The sequence below is a fragment of the Pristiophorus japonicus genome, chromosome 11 (genome assembly GCF_044704955.1).
Source record: "Pristiophorus japonicus isolate sPriJap1 chromosome 11, sPriJap1.hap1, whole genome shotgun sequence".
NCBI classification, from domain to species: domain Eukaryota; kingdom Metazoa; phylum Chordata; class Chondrichthyes; family Pristiophoridae; genus Pristiophorus; species Pristiophorus japonicus.
In genome coordinates, this window is record NC_091987.1 from 33,280,501 (window position 1) to 33,303,705 (window position 23,205).

At 46.9% G+C, this 23,205-nt stretch overlaps 1 protein-coding gene across 1 annotated transcript in view; it reads left to right on the forward strand.

Annotated features, from left to right (window-relative positions):
- The window catches only part of LOC139276007 (superoxide dismutase [Cu-Zn]-like), an 89,284-nt gene that overhangs the window by 56,533 nt on the left and 9,546 nt on the right, over positions 1-23,205 (forward strand). The window contains exon 4 of the mRNA XM_070893329.1: positions 12,962-13,079. Coding sequence (XP_070749430.1) covers positions 12,962-13,079 — 118 coding nt within the window. The remainder of the gene's footprint in view (positions 1-12,961; positions 13,080-23,205) is intronic.

Sequence of the window (23,205 nt, forward strand, 5' to 3'; positions counted from 1 at the left end):
AAGGCAAGGATTAATCAGGGACAGTCAGCATTTATTTGTTAAGGGAAGATTGTGTTTGACTAACCTGATTGAGTTTTTCGAGGAGATAACCAGGAGGGTCAATGAGGGTAGTGCATAGGACTTTAAGCAAAGCTTTTGATAAGGTCCCACATGGCAGACTGGTCATGAAGATAAAACCCCATGGGATCCAGGGCAAAGTGGCAAGTTGGATCCAAAATTGGCTTAGAGGTAGGAAGCAAAGGTTGATTGAAGTTTTTGTTACTGGAAGGATGTTTCCAGTGTGGTTTCCACAGGGCTCAGTACTGGGTCCCTTGCTTTTTGTGGTATACATCAATGATCTAAATTTGAATATAGGGGGTATGATTAAGAAGTTTGCAGATGACACTAAATTTGGCTGTGTGGTTGATAATGAAGAGGAAAGTCATGGACTGCAGGAGGATATCAATCTACTGGTCAGTGGGCAGAACAGTGGCAAATGGAATTTAATTCGGAAATGCACAGGGAGGACTCATAAGGAAAGGATATACACATTAAGCGGGAGACCACTTAGAAGTGCAGATGAACAAAGGGACCTTGGAGTGCTTGTCCAGATCCCTGAAAGTAGCAGGCCAGGTGGATAAGGTGGTTAAGAAGGCATACGGAATGCTTGCCTTTATTGGCCGAGGCATAGAATACAAGAGCAGGGAGGTTATGCTTAAATTGTATAATGCACTGGTTAGGCCACAGCTGGAATACTGCGCACAGTTCCGATCGCTGTATTATAGGAAGGACGTGATTGCACTGGAGAGGGTGCAGAGGAGATTTATGAGGATGCTGCCTGGAATGGAGAATATTAGCTATGAGGACAGATTGGAAAGGCTGGGTTTGTTCTCCTTGGAACAGAGAAGACTGAGAGGATACCTCATTGAGGTGTATAAAATTTTGAGGGGCCTGGATATAGTGGATAGCAAGGGCCTATTTTCCTTGGTGGAAGGGTCAATTACAAGGGGGCATAGATTTAAGGTGGTTGGTGGAAGATTTAGAGGGGATTTGAGTGGAGTTTCTTTACGCAGAGGGTTGTGGGGGTCTGGAACTCTCTGCCTGGAAGGATAGTGGAGGCAGAAACCCTCACCACATTTAAAAGGTGCTTGGATGGGCACTTGAAGTGCCGTAACCTGCAGGGTTATGGACCTCGAGCTGGTAAGTGGGATTAGACTGGAAAAGCTCTTGTTGACTGGCGCAGATACGATGGTAAATACTGCAGGGAATCGAATACAGCCAGGGTGATGATCTGGACCAGTTTCAATTGCCTAGATGGGTCGGAGAGGATTTTTCCCCAATTCGCCTGGAATTTTATGTTTTTTGCCTCTCCCAGGAGATCGTATGGCTCCGGGTGGGGTGAAATGTAAAATGTTGCGATACATGGAGTATCGCAGTTGTGTGGGGCGGACTGGTTGGGCCGGATGCTCTTTACCTGTCCGCCATTGATCATTGTTCATAGGTTTATATGTAACCTTCATGGCTGCTGACCGAAGGCTGTGTGGCTCTTTGTCGGCCAGCGCGGACACGATGGGCCGAATCTGCGCTGTAAATTTCTATGTTTCTATAAAAATAATGGGCAATATCAGTTTTTAAAAAATATATTGCCAGCTTGTCCACACTGAAAATGAGCCTTTGATACACCCAGACAATGATTCACTGTTTTGGGCAACTGAACAACAGGATTGCAAAAGTCATGCTCCTACCCCAACATATAAATATGTTATCGTAAAATATATGCACCAGTATCTAAGATGTGTGCAAAGTGTCAGTAAGCATATTTGACTTTCAGTAAGCATCCGGCATATCTTCCCTGTCATAGTTTTCCAGCTTCATAATATTGCCTGAATTCACCCATACCTCTCCCCAACTGCTACCAAAGCTCTAATCCATGCCTTCATCACCTCAACATAGAATCAGAGGGCCCAAGTTTCGGCCTCAGTTGCTCCTGATTTTTTGGAGCAACTGGTGTAGAACGGAGTATCTTAGAAATTCAAATTCTCGGCATTTAGTTTGCTCCAGTTCTAGTCAGTTACAACAGTTTCACTTTGGAACAGAATTTTTTTTTCCAAAGGGGGCATGTCCGGCCAGTTACGCCTGTTTTCAAAGTTTCGGCAGTGAAAACTTACTCCAAACTAACTTAGAATGGAGTAAGTGAAGATTTTTGTACGCTCGAAAAAACCTTGTCTACACTTTAGAAAAATCAGGCGTAGGTTACAAATCAGGCGTAGGGAATGGGGGGAGGAGGGTTTAAAGGGAAGTTTACAAACATTAAACACTTCACTTTTACAAATAAAGAGCCATCATCAATAATAAATTATAAAAACATCAATAAATCAACCAATAAACCAATCAAAAAAAATGAATAAGAAATAATTTTTTTTTTTTTAAATCAATAAATAAAACATAGAAACATAGAAAATAGGTGCAGGAGTAGGCCATTCGGCCCTTCTAGCCTGCACCGCCATTCAATGAGTTCATGGCTGAACATGCAACTTCAGTACCCCATTCCTGCTTTCTCACCATACCCCTTGATTCCCCTAGTAGTAAGGACTTCATCTAACTCCTTTTTGAATATATTTAGTGAATTGGCCTCAACAACTTTCTGTGGTAGAGAATTCCACAGGTTCACCACTCTCTGGGTGAAGAAATTCCTCCTCATCTCGGTCCTAAATGGCTTCCCCCTTATCCTTAGACTGTGTCCCCTGGTTCTGGACTTCCCCAACATTGGGAATATTCTTCCTGCATCTAACCTGTCTAACCCCGTCAGAATTTTAAACGTTTCTATGAGGTCCCCTCTCATTCTTCTGAACTCCAGTGAATACAAGCCCAGTTGATCCAGTCTTTCTTGATAGGTCAGTCCCGCCATCCCGGGAATCAGTCTGGTGAACCTTCGCTGCACTCCCTCAATAGCAAGAATGTCCTTCCTCAGGTTAGGAGACCAAAACTGTACACAATACTCCAGGTGTGGCCTCACCAAGGCCCTGTACAATTGTAGCAACACCTCCCTGCCCTTGTACTCAAATCCCCTCGCTATGAAGGCCAACATGCCATTTGCTTTCTTAACCGCCTGCTGTACCTGCATGCCAACCTTCAATGACTGATGTACCATGACACCCAGGTCTCTTTGCACCTGCCCTTTTCCTAATCTGTCACCATTCAGATAATAGTCTGTCTCTCTGTTTTTACCACCAAAGTGGATAACCTCACATTTATCCACATTATACATTTTCTACTTACCGACTGCAGCACCGGGAGGCCCCCCCCCCCCCCCCCGCCCCCGCCCAGTGTATCTCTGTCAGTGTCTCTATCTCTCTGTCTGTCTCTCTCACTCTCTATCTGTCAGTGTCTGTGTTTCTGACAGCGAGGGGTGGAGGGGAGGGGGAGGATGGGGGGGGGGGGTGGAGGGGAGGAGGGGTGGTGGAGTGGGGAAGAGGGGGTGGGCGGGGAGGGGGTGACAAGTGAGGGAGGGGAGGGGGGGTGAGAAGGGAGGGAGGGGGGGGTGAGAAGGGAGGGAGGGGGGGTGAGAAGGGAGGGAGGGGGGGTGAGAAGGGAGGGAGGGGGGGTGAGAAGGGAGGGAGGGGGGGTGAGAAGGGAGGGGGGGTGAGAAGGGAGGGAGGGGGGGTGAGAAGGGAGGGAGGGGGGGTGAGAAGGGAGGGGGGTGAGAAGGCAAGGGGGGGTGAGAAAGGAGGGGGAGAAGAGAAGGGAGGGAGGGAGGAGGGGGGGTGAGAGAAGGGAGGGAGGGAGGAGGGGGGGTGAGAGAAGGGAGGAGGGGGGGTGAGAGAAGGGAGGGAGGGGGAAGAGAAGGGAGGGAGGGGGAAGAGAAGGGAGGGAGGGGGAAGAGAAGGGAGGGAGGGGGGGTGAGAAGGGAGGGGGGTGAGAAGGCAAGGGGGGGTGAGAAAGGAGGGAGGAGGGGGAGAAGAGAAGGGAGGGAGGGAGGAGGGGGGGTGAGAGAAGGGAGGGAGGGAGGAGGGGGGGTGAGAGAAGGGAGGAGGGGGGGTGAGAGAAGGGAGGGAGGGGGAAGAGAAGGGAGGGAGGGGGAAGAGAAGGGAGGGAGGGGGAAGAGAAGGGAGGGAGGGGGAAGAGAAGGGAGGGAGGGGGAAGAGAAGGGAGGGAGGGGGAAGAGAAGGGAGGGAGGGGGAAGAGAAGGGAGGGAGGGGGAAGAGGGGAAGGGGGGAGAGAAGGGGGGGAAGAGAAAGAGGGAGAGAAAAGGGAGAGAGAGAGAGAGAGAAAGAAAGGAGAGGGAGGCTGAACGGGCCAGGCCCGGCCAGGCCCAAGACTTCGAGCTTAGACTTACCGGATTGACAGGTAGGTGGCGTCGGGTCCGGGGTCCGGGGGGGTCGGGAGCGCGGATCGGGGGGAGCGCGGGTCGAGGCGGGGCTCGGTCGGGGGGGGGGGTGGGGTTGGGGAGATCGGTCTGGGGGGGCGGGGGAGGAGATCGGTCGGGGTGGGGGGGTTGGGGGGGGGGGGGGAAGGTCGGGAGCGGGGGAAGCGGAGGTCGGGTCGGCGGGGGGGGGGGCGGTCCAGTGGGGGGAGGGGAGCGGGAGTCAAGTCGGGTCGGGTCCGGAGGAAGCAGAAGCTGGGCGTGGGAGGCAGCCTTATACACGCAGCCCCAGTGAGGCCATTCGGCCAGGGCTAGGGGCTGCGTGCTTCGGGCCCCTCCCGCACAGTTTTAGGCGCCTGGAACTACTGCACTTGAGCGCCCACTGTAGCGCGCATGTGCAGAGGTCCCGGCACTGTTTTCAGCGCAGGGACCTAGCTCCGCCCCCTACAGCTTGTGCTGTGCCGCGCCGAGGGCCAGAGGACCTGCAGGGAGCCGGAGAACCTGGAAGTTTTTTTCAGGCGCACTTTGTGGAGCGAAAAATGGACGTCCAGGTCGGGGCTGCACCGTTCTAGGCGCGGCCTGAAACTTGGGCCCATAGGGCTAGACTTTACACTTCACATCGCCCATATAAGGTGCATATATCGCCCAAAATGGACCTCTATCGCCCATTTTGAGCAAAAAATGGAAACCAGGCCAGAAAGATCGCCGGAAAAATAAGCCCCCAAGTTTTGGCTCACTTCGCTGAATTGATCGCCGAGCTGATCGGCCACACATCGCCCGTCCCAACTTTCGCCACATCGCTGGCACTTCGCCGGGCTGATTGCTCGCCGAGAGCAAGGCTGGGTAATAGTAGCTTTTCTCGGGCTTTACTGAAGGAAATGGGCACTACGGATGCCATTTTGAAGATCGGAGGAAGGGTGGAGGCAGCTAAAAAATTGTGCTTGGATAGTTGAGAGTTATTTAAGGGTCCTTTATAGATAGATCAACTCAGAATATTAATTATATTTAATTTTACTGATAGTAGCTTAGTAGATTAGGCATTTTTTTCTGAAAAGTGCAATTATAGTAAGTGAAAACAATTATTGATATAGTTGGAATCCAACAGTCTATTGACTCTGGATCGGTTCCTATGGACTGGAGGGTAGCTAATGTAACACCGCTTTTTAAAAAAGGAGGGAGAGAGAAAACGGGTAATTATAGACCGGTTCGCCTGACATCAGTAGTGGGGAAAATATTGGAATCAATCATTAAGGATGAAATAGCAGCGCATTTGGAAAGCAGTGACAGGATTGGACCAAGTCAGCAGGGATTTATGAAAGGGAAATCATGCTTGATGAATCTTCTGGAATTTTTTGAGGATGTAACTAGCAGAGTGGACAAGGGAGAACCAGTGGATGTGGTGTATTTGGACTTTCAAAAGGCTTTTGACAAGGTCCCGCACAAGAGATTGGTGTGCAAAATCAAAGCGCTTGGTATTGGGGGTAATGTACTGACATGGATAGCGAACTGGTTGGCAGACAGGAAGCAGAGAGTCGGGATAAACGGGTCCTTTTCAGAATGGCAGGCAGTGACTAGTGGAGTGCCGCAGGGCTCAGTGCTGGGACCTCAGCTCTTTACAATATACATTAATGATTTAGATGAAGGAATTGAGTGTAATATCTCCAAGTTTGCGGATGACACTAAACTGGGTGGTGGTGTGAGCTGTGAGGAGGACGCTAAGAGGCTGCAGAGTGACTTGGGCAGGTTAGGTGAGTGGGCAAATGCATGGCAGATGCAGTATAATGTGGATAAATGTGAGGTTATCCATTTTGAGGGCAAAAACACAAAGGCAGAATATTATCTGGATTGTGGCAGATTAGGAAAAGGGGAGTTGCAAGAGACTTGGGTGTCATGGTTCATCAGTCACTGAAAGTGGGCATGCAGGTACAGCAGGCAGTGAAGGCAAATGGTATGTTGGCCTTCATAGCTAGGGGATTTGAGTATAAGAGCAGGGAACTCTTACTGCAGTTGCACAGGGCCTTGGTGAGGCCTCACCTGGAATATTATGTTCAGTTTTGGTCTCCTAATCTGGGGAAGGACGTTCTTGCTATTGAGGGAGTGCAGCGAAGGTTCACCAGACTGATTCCCGGGGTGGCTGGACTGTCATATGAGGAGAGACTGGATCAACTGGGCCTTTATTCACTGGAGTTTAGAAGGATGAGAGGGGATCTCATAGAAACGTATAAAGTTCTGACGGGACTGGACAGGTTAGATGAGAGAAGAATGTTCCCGATGTTGGGGAAGTCCAGAACCAGGGGACACAGTCTAAGGATAAGGGGTAAACCATTTAGGACTGAGATGAGGAGAAACTCCTTCACTCAGAGTTGTTAGCCTATGGAATTCCCTGCCGCAGAGAGTTGTTGATGCCAGTTCATTGGATATATTCAGGAGGGAGTTAGATATGGCCCTTACGGCTAAGGGGATCAAGGGGTATGGAGAGAAAGCAGGAAAGGGGTACTGAGGGAATGATCAGCCCTGATCTTATTGAATGGCGGTGCAGGCTCGAAGGGCCAAATGGCCTACTCCTGCACCTATTTTCTATGTTTCTATTACACTGACTGGTATACAGTGTTGGACTGGGTTTGGTGTAGAGAGATTAGTTTAATAAAGTGAAAGTAATTATTCATAGTGATGGGGCCTATGCTTTCTGTGCTATTACTAGTAACTGTTCACAAATTGGTTTCTGAAAAAAATCAGCCGAAGAGGTGGCAGAGTAAGGCGTAGACAGAGACAGAGGAGGCGAGTCTACAGCCAACGAAGGTACAAAGAAACGCAATCTTACCTCAACCTATCTGAAAACACGTGTCTTCGGAGGCTGTGCTTCCGGAAGGAGGTCATAGATGAGATTTGCCAGCTCATTAAGGGGGATCTGCAGCCTTCCAGCACCATCAGAACCGCACTGTCCGTTGTGGTGAAGGTTACTGCAGCCCTAGCTTTCTACGCATTGGGATCTTTTCAGGCTTCAGCTGGCGACATCTGTCGTATCTCTCAGCACGCCACACATTGCTGCATTCGGCAGGTGACTGAAGCCTTTTACGTTCGCTGGATGGATTTTATAAGCTTCCCTATGACCAGGGAGGCACAGACCACGAGGGCTTTGGGTTTCTCGAGAATAGCAGACTTCCTCAAGGTGCAGGGAGCAATAGACAGCACGCACATTGCCTTGAAAGCCCCTTTAAAGAACGCGGAGGTGTTTCGTAACAGAAAGGGATTCCACTCCCTGAATGTGCAGCTTGTTGTCGACCACAAGCAAGTAATCATGACAGTAAATGCTACATTTCCTGGCAGCATCCATGATGTGCACAACCTACGTGAAAGTGCTATCCCTAACCTGTTTCTCAATCAGCCAGAAGGTCACGATTGGATGCTGGGGGATAAGGGATGTGGGCCTTGCCAGTTGGCTGATGACCCCACTGCATAATTCCGTCACTGAAGCAGAGAAACGTTACAATGAAAGCCACATAGCGTCACGCAACACCGTCGAAAAGGCAATTGGAGTCTTGAAGCAGCGCTTCAGATTCCTGGACCATTCTGGTGGGAGCCTACAGTACCATCCTGACCAGGTCACTGAGTTTATTGTGGTGTGTTGTTTGCTGCATAACCTAGCTATAAGGAGAGGACAACTAATGCCAGATGGGGCTGCAGTTCCTCCTTCAGAAGGAGGGGAGACGGAAGAGCCAGCCGGCAAGGAGGGAGAGGTGGAAGAGGAGGCTGCTGAGGACCTAGGGGTGGTCCCACCACCACCCCCCGAAGACCAGTACCTAGTGGCAGTTACGCGGCTGCTAAGCTGTTGCATCAGCAGCTCATTTCTGAATGCTTTGCATGAACTTACATTGTGGATAGTCACATTTACATTTACAGTTACGGTTAAGCAAAAGTTGCATTTGCATTGAGTTAAGTTTTTGCCTTGCCTGCACTGGCCTGGCATTTGCATTAATGCGTTAGCTTAAGTAAACTGATGTTATAATAAAAGAATGAACAACTAATGCAGAACAACTGTAAAAATGTTATGCTTAACGTAACTATAACAAAATGCACAACAATTGTTAAACTCAATTAAAAATTTTAATTAACAAAACTAATTAAAAAAAATATTTTATCTAACATCCTCGCACCTCCCCCCCCTCGCACCTCCCCCCCCCCCCCCCCCCGGCCAAACAACAATGAACGCAAGAACTTAAAAAAAATTCAACATACATATTGAAAAAAACAACCCCCCACCCTACCTGTGGCCACGTTTCCCTCCAGGTCCTTTACCATCCCGTGTTTTAACACCACTCTCCCGTTTTGGTCTGCGCAGACCGAGACGAAACTGGCGTGCAGCTTCCTGCCGTGGTGGAGTTGACGGAGTGGAAGACGAAGCCTCGGCCAGGCAGCTTGGAGTCAGGAGGGGAAGGGGTAGAGGTGGGGAGGAGAAGCGGGCGTTGGCTTTACAGAAATACTGATGATTTCAGACAAATGTTCGGTTTAAATTTTTTTATTTAACAAAACCTTGACTCAGATAGCTGCACCATTACACGGTGATTCCTTAACATCAAAGGATATAATTACACTTCAATCAACTTAAACTTTAACTGTCACCAAGGTGATGCCCACCATTGATGTATGACCTGCACACCCAGTGTGTCAGCTTTGTAAATACCACCAACATTCTTTCAGGCAAAGCGCTCATTGATGAGCTCCTGATGTAAGGCTCTTGCAGCTATCATGCCACCACAGGTCCTTTCATGCGGTCTACAGGGGACGGGGGCATGGCTTCAGTGTCAGCCTGATTGCATGGGCCAATGTCAGCATCCGCCTCCTCATCCTCCTCTTCCTCTCTCTGGTGAGGTGGACTGTCAGACTCTTCAGGCAATTCTTGTCCCCTCCTGATAGCCAAGTTGTGCAGCATGGAGCACACCCCCATGAATTGAGCTACCTGCTCAGGGTGATAGTGGAGCTCGCCTCCTGAGTGGTCCAGGCATCTAAAGCGCTGCTTAAGCACTCCAATGGTTTTCGCGACGATATTACAAGTGGATCTGTGGCTCTCATTGTATCGCTTCTCGGCGTCGTTGTGAGTGTCACACAGGGGGATCATCAGCCAGGTGGCAAGGCCATATCCTTTGTCACCAAGCATCCAGCATTGACCTTGTGGCTGATTGTTAAACAAATCAGATACAGTGCTCTCACGCAGGCTGTGAGCATCATGGATGCTGCCCGGAAATTTAACATTCGCTGCCATTATAATTTGCTGGTGGTCGACAACGAGTTGGACATTCAGGGAGTGGAATACCTTGCGGTTCCTTTAAATCTCTGCATCCTGAAAAGGTGCCCGCATCGCGATGTGCATACAGTCTATTGCTCCCTGTACCTTGGGGAAGTTTGCAATTCTGGAGAATCCTAGAGCCCTCTCAGTCTGTGCCTCCATGGTCATAGGGAAGCTGATCAAGTCTCTCCTGCATATGTGCAGGGCTACAGTGACCTGTCTAATGCAGCAATGTGTGGCATGCTGAGACAGACCGCAAATGTCACCAGCTGAGGCCTGAAAAGAACCCGACGCGTAGAATGACAGTGCCGTGGTGACTTTGACCTTGACAGACAGTGCAGTACTGATGGTGCTGGCAGGCTGCAGATCTCTCCTTATGAGCTGGCATACCTCAGCGATAACCTCTTTGTGGAAGCGCAGTCTCCAAAGGCAGGTGGTGTCGGGCAAGTTGAGGTAAGACTGCTTCTCCCTGTATTTGTGGGGGGTGTAACGTCTGGTCCTCCTCATCAGTCTGGCATGTCTTACATTGGGCACATAATGCTGTGGAGCGTGCCATCTTGAGTCTGCAGCATGTAATTGGTCATCAAGAAAGGGTGAGAAAGGACAGGCCCCATTGCTATAACTCTCTGTTTTCCACCGATTGGTCAGAAAGAATGAATGTCCCGACGAAGATACCTATTAAGTTCCAATCGTTTACAGTATGGTAGATGTACAGATGTTCACATCACCTCCAAAGACCTCCAGAGTACATCTGAACTCCCCCGGGGTTGAAACAGGGCAGCCTTTTAAATGATGCAACATGTGATGTAGAACATGGCGTCCATAACGCTGTGATTAGTTCCAGTTAGTTCCACTTTTTCCAGGCGGTTTTTTGGGCAAGCGATATTGTGGCCGATATGTGTGCGAGGTGGTGAAAGTGACGCTGGGCAATCTCCTGGCCATTAGTTTGGGCAAATGTGATCTTTACTGGGGACTGGGAGAAATTTAGAACTCAGCAGAGGAGGACAAAGGGTTTGATTAGGGCAGGGAAAATGGAGTATGAGAAGAAGCTTGCAGGGAACATTAAGACGGATTGCAAAAGTTTCTATAGATATGTAAAGAGAAAAAGGTTAGTAAAGACAAATGTAGGTCCCCTGCAGTCAGAATCAGGGGAAGTCATAACGGGGAACAAAGAATGGCGGACCAATTGAACAAGTACTTTGGTTCGGTATTCACGAAGGAGGACACGAACAACCTTCCGGTTATAAAAGGGGTCGGGGGGTCTAGTAAGGAGGAGGAACTGAGGGAAATCCTTATTAGCCGGGAAATTGTGTTGGGGAAATTGATGGGATTGAAGGCCGATAAATCCCCAGGGCCTGATGGACTGCATCCCAGAGTACTTAAGGAGGTGGCCTTGGAAATAGTGGATGCGTTGACAGTCATTTTCCAACATTCCATTGACTCTGGATCAGTTCCTATGGAGTGGAGGGTAGCCAATGTAACCCCACTTTTTAAAAAAGGAGGGAGAGAGAAAACAGGGAATTATAGACCGGTCAGCCTGACATCGGTAGTGGGTAAAATGATGGAATCAATTATTAAGGATGTCATAGCAGTGCATTTGGAAAGAGGTGACATGATAGGTCCAAGTCAGCATGGATTTGTGAAAGGGAAATCATGCTTGACAAATCTTCTGGAATTTTTTGAGGATGTTTCCAGTAGAGTGGATAAGGGAGAACCAGTTGATGTGGTATATTTGGACTTTCAGAAGGCGTTCGACAAGGTCCCACACAAGAGATTGATGTGCAAAGTTAGAGCACATGGGATTGGGGGTAGTGTACTGACATGGATTGAGAACTGGTTGTCAGACAGGAAGCAAAGAGTAGGAGTAAATGGGTACTTTTCAGAATGGCAGGCGGTGACTAGTGGGGTACCGCAAGGTTCTGTGCTGGGGCCCCAGCTGTTTACACTGTACATTAATGATTTAGATGAGGGGATTAAATGTAGTATCTCCAAATTTGCGGATGACACTAAGTTGGGTGGCAGTGTGAGCTGCGAGGAGGATGCTGTGAGGCTGCAGAGCGACTTGGATAGGTTAGGTGAGTGGGCAAATGCATGGCAGATGAAGTATAATGTGGATAAATGTGAGGTTATCCACTTTGGTGGTAAAAACAGAGAGACAGACTATTATCTGAATGGTGACAGATTAGGAAAAGGGGAGGTGCAAAGAGACCTGGGTGTCATGGTACATCAGTCATTGAAGGTTGGCATGCAGGTGCAGCAGGCGGTTAAGAAAGCAAATGGCATGTTGGCCTTCATAGCAAGGGGATTTGAGTACAGGGGCAGGGAGGTGTTGCTACAGTTGTACAGGGCATTGGTGAGGCCACACCTGGAGTATTGTGTACAGTTTTGGTCTCCTAACCTGAGGAAGGACATTCTTGCTATTGAGGGAGTGCAGCGAAGGTTCACCAGACTGATTTCCGGGATGGCGGGACTGACCTATCAAGAAAGACTGGATCAACTGGGCTTGTATTCACTGGAGTTCAGAAGAATGAGAGGGGACCTCATAGAAACATATAAAATTCTGACGGGGTTAGACAGGTTAGATGCAGGAAGAATGTTCCCAATGTTGGGGAAGTCCAGAACCAGGGGTCACAGTCTAAGGATAAGGGGTAAGCCATTTAGGACCGAGATGCGGAGGAACTTCTTCACCCAGAGAGTGGTGAACCTGTGGAATTCTCTACCACAGAAAGTTGTTGAGGCCAATTCACTAAATATATTCAAAAAGGAGTTAGATGAGGTCCTTACTGCTAGGGGGATCAAGGGGTATGGCGAGAAAGCAGGAATGGGGTACTGAAGTTGAATGTTCAGCCATGAACTCATTGAATGGCGGTGCAGGCTAGAAGGGCCGAATGGCCTACTCCTGCACCTATTTTCTATGTTTCTATGTTTACGACAAAAAAAAGTGGACGGTCGGTATTATTGAATCTCGATGTTAATTCCGTGCGGAAACTAACGCTGGCCGATATTATGGGCGTTGATTTCACCCATTCTGATAATTCCGCCCCAAAAAAGCGGGCGTGCGATATTATTTTTCTCCGGCATTACGCATACAGGAAAAGTAGCGCTCGGCGATAAGTTTCCGAAAAATGCCCGTCAGTTTCCATTTTGTGGCTAAATGGGCGATATATGGGCGTTATACGTCATTTCAGCGGTAAAATGGACATTAAGTGGGCGTTAAGAATGCAAAAAAAGTGGGAAATCTAGCTCATGGTGGCTACAGGGCTTTATTACAAATGTATAAATCCTGTACGCAAATGTTTCTTTATGGTTAAATCCTAATGTTCCAATCCATATAGACATGTAGGCGACCTGGGCAACATAGAAGCTGATGAAAATGGTACAGCTCGTTTTGAAATAGTGGACCGACTTCTTCGCCTGGCAGGAAAGCATGCAATTATTGGACGTACGATGGTGGTAAGTGTTAAAATTGTACAGTCAAGCAGTGTACCAAGACAGAAGAGTCACTTCTTTTCCCTCCAGAGCTTCTGATCTCCACTGTACAGAGGGGAGGAAAATTGATTAAGGATTTTCAAGTAGAAATTAGGAGACCTAATTCCATTCTTCACTGACCCTACTGAAAGATCAGATAACAAAATATCTGGAATCAGAGAATAGAATATAAATAGCATGGATTTCTAAAAAGGTCATATTGATCTACGCACTAACCATATTGAATTCTTTGAAGAAATAACAAAGAATATATTGATGTAATGCAGTTAATGTGGTGTACATAGATTTTTCAGAAGATCTTTGATAAAGTTGCACAATAGAGACTCACTTCAAAGCTTAGGGCGTGTGGAGTTACGTGCCAAGTAGTAGAATGATATGAAAGATGGCTACAAAACAGAAAATTGAAGGTAAGAGTTACAAGAAGTGGGAAGTGGTATCCCGAAGGGATCTGTGCTGGGACTACTGTTGTTCAACATATATATAAGCAATTTGGACTCAGAAATTATAGGTATGGTGTTAACATTTGCAGATGATACCAAATTGAGCGATAATATAAGGGACTGCATCAAAATACAGGAAGACATAAACATGCTTGTAGAGTGGGCAGATAAAAGGAAAATGGATTTCAACATAGCAAAGTGTGAGGTGGTTCATTTTGGTGTGAGGAATAAGGAGACCTCTTAATCTGTGGAATGGAAGAAATTAAGTGGAGTAGAGGAGCAAAGAGATTTGACAATACAGATACAAAGGCCGGAATCTTTACCTTGGGGTCGGGTGCGTGCGGGCTGAGATCCCCAAGAATTGAATAGCACGTTCTGCACTGCATATTTAACTCAGTGGTCCCAATTAAAAGAGTCATACGTGTTTCTCGGCCCAATTAAATGGAGCGGGTCTGATGATGTCACCAAAGACTTGTTTTCAACGCAGCTTTTTAAATCAGCCTTGCACACATCTCATTTGAAGGTTACTGTAGGAGTGTTGAAGCTGATTTCCAGAGCTATACGTTGCTGAATAGCATTGACAAATCTGTGGGTCATGGAGACACAAAAGCAGAGGGCATCCTCAAGATTCCCAGGTGCCTCCCTGGAAGTGCTGGTCCATGGAGTAAGAGCATGCTGGGAGGTCTTCTAACCTGTGGATGGCAGAAAAAGACCAGCAAAAGAGACCAAGAGGGCATGGCGAGACATCGCAGAGGCGGTCAGCAGCAGGGATGTGGTGAAGAGAACGTAGATCCAGTGCCGCAAGAGATTCAATGATCTCATGAGGTCAGGAAAGCTGAGTACAATGCCACACTCACCTACATCCTGATGTGCTCGTCACCCCAATCCCATTACTCTGCCTTCCCAAACCTACACCTGCACATCATTTCTCAAACCAACCTGCCTTGCAGGTCCACCCATCCCTTTCTGTCTATGCACCTTCTCACATCCCCATCTGACTAATCACCACTAACACTCACCCTCATCTGAATGCAATCTGAATAGAAACATAGAAAATAGCTGCAGGTGTTGGCCATTCGGCCCTTCGAGCCTGCACCACCATTCAATATGATCATGGCTGATCATGCAACTTCAGTACCCCATTTCTGCTTTCTCTCCATACCTCTTGATCTCTTTAGCCTTAAGGGCCATACCTAACTCCCTCTTGAATATATCCAATGAACTGGCATCAACAACTCTCTGCGGTAGGGAATTCCACAGGTTAACAACTCTGAGTGAAGAAGTTTCTCCTCATCTCGGTCCTAAATGGCTTACTCCTTATCCTTAAACTGTGACCCCTGGTTCTGGACTTCCCCAACATCAGGAACATTCTTCCTGCATCTAACCTGTCCAATCCCGTCAGAATTTTATTTGTTTCTATGAGATCCCCTCTCATTCTTCTAAATTCCAGTGAATATAAGCCTAGTCGATCCAGTCTTTCTTCATATGTCAGTCCTGCCATGCCAGCAATCAGTCTGGTGAACCTTCGCTGCACTCCCTCAATAGCAGTAATGTCCCTCCTCAGACTAGGAGACCAAAACTGTACACAATATTCAAGATGTGGCCTCACCAAGGTCCTGTACAACTGCAGTAAGACCTTCTTGCTCCTATACTCAAATCCTCTCGCTGTGAAGGCCAACATGCCATTTGCCTTCTTCACCCCTGCTGTACCTGAATGCCAACTTTCAATGACTGATGTACCATGACACCCAGGTCTTGTTGCACCTCCCCTTTTCCCAATCTATCACCATTCAGATAATATTCTGTCTTCCTGTTTTTGCCACCAAAGTGGATAACTTCACATTTATCGACATTATACTGCATCTGCCAAGCAGTTGCCACTCACCTAACCTGTCCAAGTCACTGTGCAGCCTCTTAGCATCCTCCTCACAGCTCACACTGCCAACTGCAAACTTGGAGATATTACATTCAATTCCTCCATTTAAATCATTAATGAATATTGTAAATAGCTGGGGTCCCAGCACTGAACCTTGACTGAAAAGGACCCGTTTATTCCTACTCTTTGCTTCCTGTCTGCCAACCAGTTCGCTATCCACGTCAGTACATTATCCCCAATACCATGTGCTTTAATTTTTCACAATCACTTGTGTGAGACCTTGTCAAAAGCCTTTTGAAAGTCCAAATACACCACATCCACTGGTTCTCCCTTGTCCACTCTACTAGTTACATTCTCAAAAAATTCTAGAAGATTTGTCAAGCATGATTTCCCTTTCATAAATCCCTGCTGACTTGGACTGATTCTGTCACTTCTTTCCAAATACGCTGCTATTACATCTTTAATAATTGATTCCAACATTTTCCCCACTATCGATGTCAGGCTAACTGGTCTATAATTTCCTGTTTTCTCTCTCCCCTTTTTTTTTTTTAAAAAAGTGGGGTTACATTAGCTACCCTCCAATCCATAGGAACTGATCCGGATTCGATAGACCACCAATGCATCCACTATTTCTAGGGCCACTTCCTTAAGTAATCTGGGATGCAGACTATCAGGTCCTGGGGATTTATCGGCCTTCAATCCCATCAATTTCCCGGACACAATTTCCTGCCTAATAAGGATTTCCTTCAGTTCCTCCTTCTCACTAGACCCTTGGTCTCCTAGTATTTCTAGTAGGTTATTTGTGCCTTCCTTCGTGAAGACAGAACCAAAGTATTTGTTCAATTGGTCTGCCATTTCTTTGTTCCCCATTATAAAATCACCTGAATCTGACTGCAAGGGACCTACGTTTGTCTTCACTAATCTTTTTCTCTTCACATATCAATCGATGCTTTTGCAGTCAGTTTTTATGTTCCCTGCAAGCTTACTCTCATACTCTATTTCCCCCCTCCTAATTAAATTCTTTGTCCTCGTCTGCTGAATTCTAAATTTCTCCCAGTCCTCAGGATTGCTGCTTTTTCTGGCCAATTTATATGCCTCTTCCTTGGATTTAACACTATCCCTAATTTCCCTTGTTAGCCACGGTTGAGTCACCTTTCCCGTTTTATTTTTACGCCCGGCAGGGATGTACAATTGTTGAAGTTCATCATAGCAAGTAACACCACAGAAGGAGGCCATTTGGCAATGTCATACCCCTACTGTCCTGCAGAGGAGGAGGCACTAGAGATCTCTGGAGTTGCAAAGCTGCTGGCGGTCGGAGATGGGAACCTCCCACCAACCTGGTGACAGAATTACATCCCATACGGCCATATGGTATACAACAGTCACCCATATATGACTGATGTCCGCAGCCAGTGAAATGTCACCAAGTGTATAATGGGAACGATACCCATTCTTATTACATTCTAATTCATCTCTTTTAATCTCCTACAGATCCATTATGTACCCCCTCCCTCCACACTTACTGTCCAGCTGCAGAAGGAAGACGACTCCTCGGAGGAACCTCCAGCTTCTGAGGGTGCACCGTCAGCAGATCCATGCACACCCAGCACCAGCGCAGATACGCACACGTCGGTGGGTCCTGTGCGAGCTAGAGTAGTGTTGTCACCTGGTGTCTCATGCCACATAAGTGAGCAAGAGCAGATGGTGTTGACAGGGACAGCAGTGGCGTCAGAGAGGATGGACTGGTGCAGCACGAAAGAGTCATAGCAGCTGCCAGGGAATCTAGTGCACGCATGCATGATCTTTTTATGGTTGCAGATGAGCTCCACATTGAGGGAATGGAAGCCCTTGCAGTTCACAAACACTCCTGGATGATGTTGGGGTGCGGAGTCAGTGACGCCCTGCACCTGTGGGAAGCCAGTCAGAGCTGCAAAGCCGAGCGCCCGCTCAGTAACACTGGCTTCATAAATGGCAAAGTGCACGTGTGGCAGACTTGTGAAACATGGCATCGGTCATTTGGCGCGATAGCCTGAGCCTCCTGACTGCTGCTCAATCATGTTGAGGAAGCTCATCCTCTGCCAGTATAGCCTGTGTTGGGGGTATCGCCTAAAGCATGCTGCACCCCTGTACCTGACCCCCTCTCCCCTGTGAAACATCAGGTCGTTGAGGAGAAGGCTGTTGTTGTGGTTGCTGCTGGTGGTGGTGTGGCTGAAGTTGTTGGTGCTGGGGCTCATCTTGATCCGATTCTGAGGTCCAAGGTGAGACAGCATAAGCGGCACCTATGCTGATCTAAGTGGAGATAAGAATGGGTAATGTTCCCATTATATAGGTAAAGTGGAGATCAGAGGCCCAATCTTTCAATGTTCTGATAGTGACTAGCAATGTGATGAAAGTGGCTTCCGATGTTGCAGAAATTACCTGCAGACCCCTGACACCTAAATCTCTGCACAAAATGGAGTTAGCAAGAGCCTATCCCTAGATAAGAAAACAGGTGTAATGTGTGAGTATTTATGTTTTTTCTAGCTTTCACTTAATGGACTGTTTTTTCTAGCTGTCACTTAATGCCACTAAGCTTCCACCTCCCCTTCACAGCCAAGGTTCCGGAAGTGCGTGAATCCCGTGCGCAAGAAGTTAAAGCCAAAACCTAATAAAAAGGCAGTTAAAGGTCTCTCTCTCTCAACAAGCAGTTAATGACTTGAATGAGGTTGCCTGCCACTCCCGAGCGGGTTCGTGGCACACCTCAAAATACGTCAGAGTTAAATGCGGAAGTTGGCAGGATGATGGCGGGTTCCCGAAGCGCTGTCAATTTCCATGAATTTAACTGCCAACCCATCTCAAACCTACATGCTCGGCGCCGGGAAAATTCCTAAAGTAATTACATAAGTTTATAAGACCACAAAGAGTGTAAACATAGTACTGGGCCTCATTTCTAGAGGAATAAAATATAAACATGGAGCTTTTTACAATATACATCAGTGATTTCGATGAAGAAATTGATTGTAATATCTCCAAGTTTGCAGATGACACTAAACTGGGTGGCGGTGTGAGCTGTGAAGGGGCTGCAGGGTGACTTGAGCAGGTTAGGTGAGTGGGCAAATGCATGGCAGATGAAGTATAATGTGGATAAATGTGAGGTTATCCACTTTGGGGGCAAAAACGTGAAGACAGATTATCTGAATGGCGGCAGATTAGGAAAAGGGGAGGTGCAACAAGACCTGGGTGTCATGGTTCATCAGTCATTGAAAGTTGGCATACAGGTACAGCAGGCGGTGAAGGCGGCAAATGGTAAGTTGGCCTTCATAGCTAGGGGATTTGAGTATAGGAACAGGAAGGTCTTACTGCAGTTGTACAGGGCCTTGGTGAGGCCTCACCTGGAATAGTGTGTTCAATTTTCGTCTCCTAATCTGAGGAAGGATGTTCTTGCTATTGAGGGAGTGCAGCGAAGTTTCACCAGACTGATTCCCGGGGTGGCTGGACTGACATATGAGGAGAGACTGGATCAACTGGTCCTGTATTCACTGGAGTTTAGAAGGATGAGAGGGGATCTCATAGAAACATATAAGATTCTGACGGGACGGGACAGGTTAGATGCGAGTAGAATGTTCCTGATGTTGGGGAAGTGCAGAATCAGGGACATTGTCTTAGGATAAGGGGTAGGCCATTTAGGACTGAGATGAGGAGAAACTTCTTCACTCGGAGAGTTGTTAACCTGTGGAATTCCTTGCTGCAGAGAGTTGTTGATGCCAGTTTATTGGATGTATTCAAGAGGGAGTTAGATGTGGCCCTTACGTCTAAGGGGATCAAGGGGTATGGGGAGAAAGCAGGAAAGGGGTACTGAGGGAATGATCAGCCATGATCTTATTGAATGGTGCTGCAGGTTCGAAGGGCCTACTGCTGCACCTATTTTCTATGTTATGTTAAATTTATATAGAATCTTGGTTAGACCACACATGGAGTACTGCGAAAAGAAAAGACAGACTTACATTTATATAGTGTCTTTCACTGGACGACCTGAAGTATTTTTGGATTATAGTCACTGCTGTAATGTGGGAATCGCGGCAGCCAATTTGCACACAGCAATGTGATAATGACGAGATAAACTGTTTTTGTTATGTTGATTGAGGGATATATATTGGCCAGGATACCGGGAATAACTCCCCTGCTCTTCTTCGAAATAGTGCCATGGGATCTTTTGCATCCACCTGAGAGAGCAGACGGGGCTTCGGTTTAATGTCTCATCCAAAAGGCAGTAAAGCTGAAAAGCGCTTTGAGACATCTGGTGGTCGTCCGGTGAAAGGAAATATGTAAATGTAAGTCTGCTTTTTTTTTGTGGTCCCTGTATTCTGGAGAGGTCCCAGCAGACTGGAAAACCGCAAATGTAACACCCCTATTTAAGAAAGGAGGGAGACAGAAAGCCTAACATCTGTAATAAGGAAAATGCTTGAGTCCATTATTAAGGAAGTAGTAGCAGGACATTTAGGAAATCATAATGCACTCAAGCAGAGTCAGCATGGTTTTATGAAAGGGAATTCATTTTTGACAAATTTGCTGGAGTTCTTCGAGGATATAGCAAGCAAGGTGGATAAAGGGGAACCAGTAGACGTCATGTATTTGGATTTCCAGAAAGCATTCAATAAGGTGCCACATAAAAGGTTACTGCACAAGATAAGAGCTCACGGCGTTGGGGTAATATATTAGCATGGATAGAGGATTGGCTAAGTAACAGAAAACAGAGAGTCGGGATAAATGGGTAATTTTCAGGTTGACAAACTGTAACTAGTGGGGTTCCACAGGGATCAGTGCTGGGGCCTCAACTATCTACAATTTATATTAATGACAGATGAAGGGACTGAGTAATGTAGCCAAATTTGCTGATGATACAAAGATGGGTGGGAAAGCAAGTTGAGAGGAGGATGCAAATAATCTACTAAGAGATATAAACAGGCTAAGTGAGTGGGAAAAAATTTGACGGAGTATAATGTGGGAAAATGTGAGGTTATCCACTTTGATAGGAAAAATAAAAAAGCAAATTATTATTTAAATGGGGAGAGATTACAAAATGCTGCGGTACAGAGGGATCTGGGGGTCCTTGTATATGAAACACGAAAAGTTAGCATGCAGGTACAGCAAGTAATTTGGAAGGCAAATGGAATGTTGGTCTTCATTGCAAGGGGGATGGAGTATAAAAGTAGGGAAGCCCTGCTACAACTGTACGGTTGGTAAGACCACATCCGGAGTACTGCGTACAATTTTGGTTTCATTATTAAGGAAGGATATACTTGCATTGGAGGCAGTTCAGAGGTTCATGAGGTTGATTCCTGAGATAAAGGGGTTGTCATATGAAGAAAGGCTGAGCAGGTTGGGCCTATGCTCATTGGAGTTTAGAAGATTGAGAGGTGATTTTATTGAAACATATAAAATCCTGAGGGGGCTTGACAGGGTAGATGCAGAGATAATGGCCCCAAGTTTCCACATGATTTGGTCCTGATTTTTAGGAGCAACTGGTGTAGAACGGAGTATCTTAGAAATCGGAATTTTCCACATTTAGTTTGCTCCAGTTCTAGTCAGGTAGAACAGTTTCACTTTGGAACAGAATTATTTTTTCAAAAGGGGTCGTGTCCGGCCACTTACGCCCGATTTCAAAGTTTTGTGAGTGAAAACTTACTCCAAACTAACTTAGAATGGAGTAAGTGAAGATTTTTGTACGCTCGAAAAAACCTGTCTACACTTTAGAAAATCAGGCGTCGGTTACAAATTAGGCGTAGGGAACGAGGTTGGGGGGAGGGGGGGGGGGGAAGGGAAGTCATTAAATTCTACAATCAATCCTTAGTTATACTTATACAAATATTATACAAATAAATCCAACCTGAATAAAAATTTATAAGCAAAGAAAAGATTAAATAAACCATGTTCCTACCTGTGTGAAAGTGCTTCAGGCAGGCCTTTTATGTTGGAGACAGGCAGCGGTGTGGCGTCAGTGTCTTGACGGCAGCGGCAGCAAGCTTCGAGCTGAGCTGCAGTGCTTGAGGCAGGCCTTCATTCTCTTCGTGGCTGGTCGCGAAGAAGCAGCACCGGACGGACCAGAGGCCATTCGGCCATGAGATATCAGCGGCTGGCCGGCAGCCGAAGAATCAAAGTAGGACACACGCAGCTCATTAAGGTTCTTGAGGCCATTCGGCCACGCTTTAGGGGCAGCGTCAGTGGCTGGCCGGCAGCCAAAGAATCAGCAGCGGACGGACGCGAGGCCATTCGGCCATAGGATATCAGCGGCGTCAGTGGCTGGCCGGCAGCCGAAGATACAGCAGCAGCCTTCGAGCTGTGAGGGGGACTGAGGCCATTTGGACAGGGAGAGGCAGCCACATCGACAGTTTTATATTTAAATTTGCAGAATGGGTGCTGCATTGTCAACACCACATATTATTGCAAAGTTGAATTGGCACTCTTATTTCTCCAAACACACAGTCCTTAATTTGCATGCACCAATGCAGCACCGGTTCTGCAAGTTTAGCAGTGAAAAGCTGAACTCACTGATTTCAGCAGGTGATTTATTCAGCAGTGCTGCTAAAAGCACTCCCTCACACACAGAAATATCAAAAAAAATTAAATTACAAGCCTTTGCAGGGGTCCAAGAAACAAATCTTCACTTTTTCTGCAGTATTTTTAAAAATGGCCGAGTGCCAATGTTTGTGTGAGACTACGCACCAACGCGCACGCGCAGGGTTGCCGGCACCACGAAGGCTAATTTAAATTGTACCCGCCCCCTGCTGCTTAGAAAATCGGCGCGAGTGTTAGGCTCCGCCCCCTGCTGCGAAGAGCGCGCCAAGCAGACATCGAGCTCCAAGGATTTTTTTTTAGGCGCAGTTTTCGGCGCGAAAAACAGGGGCCCAGCTCGGAGGTGCGCCGTTTTCACCGCGGCACGAAACTTGGGGCCAATGTTTCCCGTCATGGGGGAATCTAGAAATATGGATCATAGTTTCAGAGTAATGGGTCGTCCATTTAAAACAGAAATGAGGAGGAATTTCTTCTCTCAGACTACCATTGAATATATTTAAGGTGAAGATAGAGAGATTTTTGAACAATAAATGAGTCAAGGGTTATGGGGAGCGGGTGGGAAAGTGGAGTTGAGGCCAGGATCAGATCAGCCATGGCCTTATTGAATGGCGGAGCAGGCTCGAGGGGCCAAATGGCCTACTCCTGCTATTTCTTATGTTTTTACCAAGGTTCTATATAAATTTAACATCTGACAGTGCAGCACTCCTCAGCACTGCACTGGAGTGTCAGCCTAGATTTTTTGCTCAAGTGTCTGAAGTGGTTGAACCCACAACCTTGTGACTCAGAGGTGAGTGTGCTACCCACTGAGCCATGGCTGACACTGTGCAAAGTTCTTACCTCCATACTACAAGGAGGATATTGAAACACTGGAAAAAAGGCATAGAAGATTTACAAGGATGTTATCAGAAAAGAATGAGCGGTTTGGTGCTCTTTTCTTTGGAAAAGAAAAATATAAGAAGAACCGATAGAGATCTTTAAAATTATGAAGTAGCTCAATAGGGTGGCGAGGGAGAAACTGTTTTCACTTGTGGGTGAGTTCAGAACAAGGGGCCATAAATATAAGTTAGCCACTACAGATTAAATAAAGAATTTACATGAAATTACTTTACAGAATGCGGTATGACTGTGGAACTCATTGCCACGTGCAGTGGCTGAAACAGACAGCATTGATACATTTAAGGGGAGGCTTCATGGATATATGAAGGATAAAGTAAGAGAAAGA